The sequence below is a fragment of the Chaetodon auriga genome, chromosome 21 (assembly GCF_051107435.1).
Source record: "Chaetodon auriga isolate fChaAug3 chromosome 21, fChaAug3.hap1, whole genome shotgun sequence".
NCBI classification, from domain to species: Eukaryota; Metazoa; Chordata; class Actinopteri; order Chaetodontiformes; family Chaetodontidae; genus Chaetodon; species Chaetodon auriga.
Window position 1 is genome coordinate 5984043 of NC_135094.1, and position 7984 is coordinate 5992026.

A 7984-nucleotide genomic window follows, 5' to 3' on the forward strand; every position below is an offset into this window, starting at 1 on the left:
CTTGTCAGGAAGCAGGAAGCAACTGTACTCTGACATAGGCCTATATATTACCATGTGTCCCACATTGAGGGAAAACACTGTTGCTGCTCTCAGCAGCGCGAGCGATTGAGTTTGGTGCTCACAGAAACTAGTCACCACTTCCTGTGTACCTGCTCGCTGTGATTTATTTCATGCACTGATAGACAACTGTTCAGCATTTGCATCCTATGTGAAATTGTCAGCAGTTTTCCCATGACGGTTACTCTTCAGCTGTTGCTAGATGAAGAACAGATGCATGCATGCAAATACAAATCCACACGTAGGCCTTTAACCACACACATGCTCAACACAGTAATCTTTTTTGCAGATCTTTATTTTGGAATAGGAATAAACAGGTTGATAATAAACGGCATGCCTTTTTGTGCATGTATCACTTTTTATCAGCAGAGTAAAAAGATTTTAAAGGACATTTCTTCCTACCATGTGTTTTTTCTTAGTGCCCTTTACTAACCCGCCCCTTTTTCTGCACCAATAGAAAGAAAAGTGTGTACAACTCCAGCACATGATACAAAACCAACACAAGTTTAAATCAGGACAGACTGTGGCTTAAAGAGTTTCACTGAAAACAACAGTTGGGGGTTGACAGTTGTGACTGGTGACTGGTGATCACTTTGTTTCCTACTCTGCCGCTTTGTCAGTCTGCTTTCGTCAACACGTGCAAGGCAAAAACCAGAAAGTGACAAACTGATATTCTAATTTAGAGATTTGATGTTCAGAAAAAGTTGAAGGATGTCTCTCATGATCATTTGCATCCCTCTCTGGTTTCTTGATGTTCAGTCGGTTCTAAAACTCTGTAAATATGTTGCATGGTGTTACTAAATGAGTCATTCTCTCTGATTCAACATGAAGTTACACAGAACCGATGAAGGCATCATCGTAATAGCTCTGCATACTGTAGAGACAATGCATGCAAACCCAGGCCTGGTCTGTCATGAGACATATAAAATTTAACATACAAGCTCAGTGTGTCCTGGTGGGCCAGGATGCAGCAAGATGAACAGCAACATCCCTGATCCAACCAAGGACAGCTGTTGCATGTCATCCCCCTTTCTCTTTCTCTCTCTCTGTCTCACTCTACACATCCTGTAACATAAAGGAAAAAATGCTTTAAAAATATACCTTGAATTGGTTACTGTTCATCCTCCGCTCTGCACTGTCTGCAGCCACCCTCCTCATGATGGTTGAGGCGTCATAGTGGGACTTAAGTGCGCATCATGTAACCCTCCTCAGTCCTGAAGGGGACATACATCACCCCACTCCCCTTCTTTTTTTTTTTTTTCAGCTTTAGCCCATCAGGCAGACATGACAGAAATATTGTCAGAAAAACAAGAGCATTCATAGAACTGGCCTGTAAAACCACACGGTGGTTAATACATGCACTAAGTTTTCATTTGATCATACATCTCATACATCCTCCTACAGTAACTGCAGTTAGCCACTCAGATCATACACTCCCATGTCATTTCAGTGCACAGCTTTTCATGGTTCATGAAGAGAGGCAAATAGTCTAGTAAACTGTACATTACTGCAGTGTGGCGCCCCCTTGTTGAGCCAGTCAGCCCCAAACACAGTGATGTTTATTCAGTCTTCACTCATAATCATAATTCATTTATATGCCCCTCGTAATTCTACCGCCTTCTTATTGTTTATCAAACTGGGGTGCACTGGGCCAGAAGAGGGAGACGCCCACGTTTTCTGGTTTCTGCAATTTGCATGATGTTTCCATGATTAAATACATTCTCATCTTAAAAATGACCAGACATTTGGACATATTTGGTAGCTTTTATTACCCCATACTTTGCACAATACAAACAATGCACATCTAGTGTAATATTAGGTAGATGTATCATACTCTACAAGAGCATTACTTCATGAACATCATGTATATTTATGTTGTTTTTTTTTTTCTCTTACACTCCATCACCCACAGCAATACGAAAAGTACACGGTTAAAGATTCCAGACAAAAATATTCTATGCCCTTTGTGTGGGGAAGTAGGGAAAACATTCTAGATAGTTATCCATGTGACTCCATATGCAAGAGCAGAAAAAGCCAATGCAAGAAATTTGGTGTATTTTCAATGATTAGACTTTCACAGAATGTCGCATCATTGGAAATATCTTTTGTGTGAAATGCTAGAGTGTTAAGGTAACAAATTAAAGCAGGGTTGACCTCAAAGGGCCATGAAACTGAAGGATTTGAATGGCTTTGAAGCTGTTCACTATTAATAACTGGGTCTAACTCAGTGGTGCTTGACTACAAAAGGGCCTGGTAAAATTAAGACTGATGAGCAAAGTATCAATAATAGATGGTGCTAGAAAGCTAAATATTACCTAAAACCAACTGATAGATAAGACTGCAAAGCTTCAGGCAGACAGTAAGTGTCCAATTCAGCAAATGGACAAGGCCTCTTCAAACAGGGACGTGATGGTAATTGCATAGAGCACTGAGGGAAGTGTGCTAGCTACTGTAAGTGAGCTCCAAATTGAGACGCAGAAAAAAAGCACAGCTGAAGGAGGCTATCATTTGTCACTACTTCATTTGCGTGTTCAGCTGTGTGTACTGCCAGCCGCGCCGCGCCCGCTCTTTACTAAAGCCAATAACTACTGAAGATGCCAGATAAAGCATGAATAAACAATTCCCCGTGGAAGTGCTTTTTTCTGTCTCTCTTGTCTTACAGCAGTGGAACTGATGGTTTCTTGTCCAAACCACAGTCATAAATTTTCCTGTCTCACCCTCTGGACACCTGTTTAACCAGCTGTCTTGTGTGGAACTCATTCATTGGGCTCGTATCTGAAACAGACAAGCGATACAAATGAAATTAGACACATTTCTTCAGAAAAAAGAACAAACATGGTTTATCTTAAAGGGCCATGTCTGTGTTTTCGTTTGCATCATTTCCAATGTTTTCACTGTGTATATTTGTCAGGACGCCACTGCCTTCGAAGAGTCCTCAATGAATCCTCACCTCTGCAATCGTTTTCTAATTTCTTTGATCTGCTCGTTCTTCTTGGTTAGGATCTCCTTCATGTTGCGGTAAGCCGCAGTTTGCTGGAACTTCTTCTCCAGCTCCTGCACCATTACACATAAACACATGACAATAACTGCAAAGAAGCACTCACACCCACACCAATTGTCTCGATAACTCAATAACTGGGCAGCAGAGCAAGTTTATCTACCACAATCAGCTCTGACCAACAGTTCTGGCTGTTAACTTCAGACCTTCGTACCTTCTCTGCCAAGGCCAGCTGCTCCTGTACTCGCAGAAGCTCGTGTTTGGAAGCAATCAGGTTCTCCTGCAGATCCTTCTGGGAGACAGCGTTGGCACTGAGAGACCTTTCGTAGTCCTCCCTCAGTGCTGCCACTGTGTCCTCAAGACTGCTGATCTCCTGGGATTGAGCAGCCAGCTTGCGGGGAAAAGAAACGTAGTTCAGATGGATTGAATGGCTAATATATCTTTACACTGCAGAGTATTCCTATACACAGTGATGGACAAAAGCAACACTGTGGTCAGCTGCATACGTACCATTTGTGGTCCGTGTTAGCAGACAAAACCAAATGACAGACAGCAAATGTTCAAATGCAGTAAATTAAAAAGATAACGAGTTAAAAATAACAGTCGTGAAGTGAAAAGCAAACTGAAAATGTCACAAAAGAAGGCGATGCTACATGTGACTCCAAACTGTACCTGCTGTTCGCCTTGCACCTTCTGGAGGTCTTTCAGAGCTCTCTCTGCTTTGGTTTTCTCATCGAGTGCACTCATTGCCTATGAGAATCAATCAGAGCTGAGAGTTACCAACAATAACTAGATGCTGTGTCTTTAAAAAATGCATCCTTATTGTTATACCTGGGATTCTAAAGTCCGCAGCCTGGCTTTCAGTTTACCGTTTTCCTCCTGTAGTCTCCCTATCTCCTGAAGAAATATTAAGAGAGGTGTGAATATGATAATGAAGGCACAGCTTTCTAGAAATAATCTGTCTGTAATCCATGCAGTATTTTTCTTTACCTTGTTAAGAAGTTCAGACACTCCACCTTCATTCAGTGGTGCTAGCTTGGGTTTGCTCGTTTCCTGGTTTATCTGAGAATAAAGTTAGCACTTTACAGCTGAAACAATGACAGCACTAAAGTAGGAAGGGTATGGGATTTCAATGAAAGAAAAACCAACTCAGAAAACAGTATACTTGGCTATTACTGTAAACATGAGATGTAAGAGTAAAAATAATACCCCATTTGTATATCTGTCTAGCCTTGCTTGATGACTCGTGTCTACCTACCCATGAAAGAGCAGAGTCCTGCATTACAAAGTTGATTTGTTTTTCTTTAACCATGCATCACGAAACCACACGTCAACCCCAGTGATGTGTGACTTCTGAACCACAAGGCTACGTGTGGAGGGCAGGCGGCCTGACAAAACTACTTAAAATGCAAGGGAATGCTGCACTGCTCTCTAGTTACTGAACTCCATGAGGGTATAAATGTCCCGCAAACACATGATTAATGACTACACTGCCGGCGATGTTTGAAGGTCTGCACATGATGGAGCTGCACGTTAGACTCACCTTATCGGTGGTTTTAAAGTCAGTCTTCTCAAATTCAGCCACTTGTTCGAGCAGCTCCCTGTACGGGCGGAGAAGAGCAAAGAATTGGCACAACAATAATGAGGAACATCACGAGAAGTGAATACGATAAAAGCTTTAAATCTTCTCAAGTATTATCTCCACATTTAAGAATAAATGAAATCTTTCTCGAGACAATACAAAATATGGAAAATTAATGTCAATATCCTTTGAGCAACACCGAACAACATCAAACTGATCTCATATCTATCTCGATAACTGTCACCTTTCCTGTGTTGATGTTGATGGTTTTTTGGCGTAACAATTATGTACTATTTGGCGGTTATGCATCTCAGGAGGGGGAAAATGAACACCGTTGCTTTTGCTGGCAGTTTAGCACTTGAGTTGTAAAACAGATGCTTGTGGTGAACAGAACAGCCCTGTAAAAAGCTTAAATGTGGTTTTTAAAAAGCAGCCAAACACACGTAGACCGTGACATGGGGCGTATTCCTTGCTTTAGACAGCGTATCAGTCACGTACGTACCCTGCAAAAAAAAAAGGGTTTAGGGCTTGTTTATCCACCCCCTGTGTGCATACTACAAACAAAAAAACATTTCCAAAACATGCCTGGTGTTTTAAGAAGGTGAAAGGTTACAGAGGTCAGACGTTACATGAAGTTCACCTGAATATCACACAAGTACATTCAACCCTGTGCACATGAACTGCAGAGCTTGGTCAACCAGCATTCCTTCATAACATGTTAAGCTGCAGAAGAGTGAACTTTATGAGCTTTTCTCTCACTCAGATACTGAAGATCAGATAGTGTGAAGGTAGTGAACGTAGAACAGTGTTGCTTCCTCTATCTCACCTGTGAAAAGAGGAACAAAGCATGTGCTTTGGCTTTAGTTTGACATGCAAATTTGTATATCAAAGCAAACACTGCTTAACAACTGCCACTGATATTGTTTCATTTGAGAGCACATTCTTCTAGCATGAAGCACAGTGAATTATTGTTGATCTGTAGAACGACCTCTGAGCTCTGAGACCTGACTGTATTTGTGCCAAAAAGCCTGACAACATCCTTTGCCAAAAAAATCAAGACTGCTAAGTACATTCTGACAACAGCTCAAATGTGATTAATCTTTATTACTGGTATCACATGAACATGCCCGCATTGCTCCGTGTTCAGGCCTGTAATATGAAAAAAACATTCTAAGGCACTCTTGGATTCTTGCTCAGTAACAGCATCAAAAAGGACATTTTAAGTAATTCTGCCTAACTGTACAGACTTCACTTTATCACACGTGGACACAAACGTCACCACTTCAAAAGTAGGCACTCATAAAACATGAGTTTCTAACAGTAAAAAAGTCAAAAATTATCTTTAGAAATTTCATAAATGTGCAACAATATGTAAAATCATGATTGTAAGTTCAACTTTGCTAAGTATATTAAACAAGTTATGTATAAATAATTATCCTTATCTTTATTTTCCACCATTTAAATCCACTTTTTTAATGCTTTGAAATTCTTTAAAATTCGCTACTCTACTCAGCTCAGCTGTGTCGGGCTAGCATCAGCAGTCTCAAAAAACTATTTTTTCATAATTTGGGTGTACTGACCCAAATTACTGACCCACATGAATGTGAAGGTGGCAGAAGTTGCGGTTTTCAGCCTAACCGTACACCACTGCAAAAAGGAAATCAGTGGAAAAAAGGGTTAGGTTTACACAACGCATGTGAGCCATGTGGCTTGGCAGTGACCTTTTTGCCCAGCATATATTGTAACATGCAAGAGATCTGAACCTAAACGGCACACTGGGGAGGAAGTGGTACAAAGTGGAGTTTTCTCATGAACATAAAGGTGGATTATGTGTGCGATAAGAGCCCCAGCTCACTTCTAACTGCCACATCATTTTCTGTTATTTTAATTTGAAAACATTTTGCAGCGAATTTAATGTGAATCATTGTCATTGCATCAGAGCCCCCAAAAATTAGAGATATGATTTTTATGTGCATACAAGATTTATATCTTGCCATTTTTATCTTGCAAGAAGATAAACATTTGTGCACACTAAATAAAAATATTATCTTTCAGAATTTTGGAGGGACTGTGTATTCCATAATATCTGAATAAGAACATTTTGTACACATGTGGGAACAAACCTGTGTCACCTCTTCTCAAATGCTTGCCGGATGTTTTTGGTCCAAAAACCCAACAGGAAGCCTGAATCTGAATCTTCCTCAGTGCTCACCTGTTCTCCAGCTCTGAGATGTCGCTCTGCAGCCGAAGGTAAAACTTCTCAGCTTGTGAGAAGAGCTGCCTGAGCAGCAGCACATTGGTGTGGGCTGTGTTGATGAGCTCCATCTCCACCTCCCCACGCACCACCACCTGCAGGCCGTCCAGCATCTCCTTCACTTCGTCCACTGTGAAGGTTTCATCCACCAGCCTTTGGAGAGAGACATACATGCACACACACATTACTGGTACATCTGACCTGCAAAAGCATATAATTGTTGTGTTACATATTTTGTTTCTATTAACATAAGACTTACTGTAGGTGAATTAAAGTTGAACTTAAATACAAACGGTGAAACTAAAAACTTAAGCATGTCCAGTCACCTGCTGTCTTTGAGTTCTTCAAAGCATGAGTCAATAGTCTTTAGTCTCAGGACCCTTTTTGAACGTGCAAATCGCATGTAATTGATGACTTCGTTCTGATGGTGTTCATTAAACCCAAATTCAGCCTGCGTGGAGACAAGAAGAGAGAGAACAGTGTCACGGTGGATGAAAGATGGACATGGAGAGAGAGACAGAGACAGAGAGAGGCTGTAATGGAACCAAAACTAGCTTATAAGCTAACATCAAGAGGATTTCCCCTGCTAATATGTGTCCGGGCCTGTTCACATGAGCTTGCCGATACAACGTGCCATCTGGGAGGATACTTGCTAACTACTGGCCGTCAAATAAAACCGAGCGAGACGCTTAGCATGCTAACTTCTAAAAGCAAACAGGTGGCCCGGCTAGCCAGGCACAGCAGATGACAGCAGTTACTTACCATGGTGGCTGTGCAGCTAACGTAATGTTTCTAGGTTAGCTGGCTTGTAGACTGAACTGATCCAAAAGAAAAATCGATGTTTCAGCCTCTAATTTAGGCCACGCAGCGAACCGACTAGAAGCTAAAGTCGCTAAAGCTGCTGGAGTCGATGATTCTAATGAACTCTTTTATACCTAAAGTTAAGTTCGGTTAATGTGCCAAACGGGGGTTAAATTATAGCTATAAGATTATCTGGCAGATCGGCTAGCTTAGCTATCCAGCTAGTGTTTGCCTTGAGAATGCCTTGGTAACGGAGAATAGCGTCATTACCTTGGTTACTAGGGGTGCGTTC

The 7984-nt window shown here is 41.3% G+C and overlaps 1 protein-coding gene across 3 annotated transcripts; it reads right to left on the bottom strand.

Moving 5' to 3' along the window:
* Nucleotides 1–1807: 1807 nt before the first annotated feature.
* On the bottom strand, nt 1808–7984 carry lztfl1 (leucine zipper transcription factor-like 1). Of its 3 annotated transcripts, none has more exons than XR_013079396.1 (10): nt 7654–7984; nt 7218–7342; nt 6850–7044; nt 4599–4656; nt 4046–4117; nt 3887–3952; nt 3566–3805; nt 3270–3446; nt 3008–3111; nt 1808–2832 (listed from the first exon to the last, which is right to left on the bottom strand). XR_013079396.1 is itself a non-coding variant. In XM_076761834.1 (10 exons), exons 1-10 carry the CDS (start codon nt 7654–7656, stop codon nt 2814–2816), a joined length of 879 nt encoding a protein of 292 aa, XP_076617949.1. In that variant the 5' UTR covers nt 7657–7984; the 3' UTR covers nt 1808–2813. The 3 variants fall into 3 exon arrangements, 2 of the variants coding, with proteins under 2 accessions (XP_076617949.1, XP_076617948.1); XM_076761834.1 differs by having other exon boundaries at nt 3270–3428; nt 3728–3805; XM_076761833.1 differs by having other exon boundaries at nt 3728–3805.

Bases quoted from the DNA above. Each gene is read 5' to 3' on its own strand.
- lztfl1 (XM_076761833.1), bottom strand. The intron at 3,953-4,045 runs GTAAAGAAAAAT...ATATTTCTTCAG, and splicing joins TGTCTGAACTTCTTAACAAG to GAGATAGGGAGACTACAGGA. The intron at 3,112-3,269 runs GTACGAAGGTCT...GTAATGGTGCAG, and splicing joins AGCTGGCCTTGGCAGAGAAG to GAGCTGGAGAAGAAGTTCCA.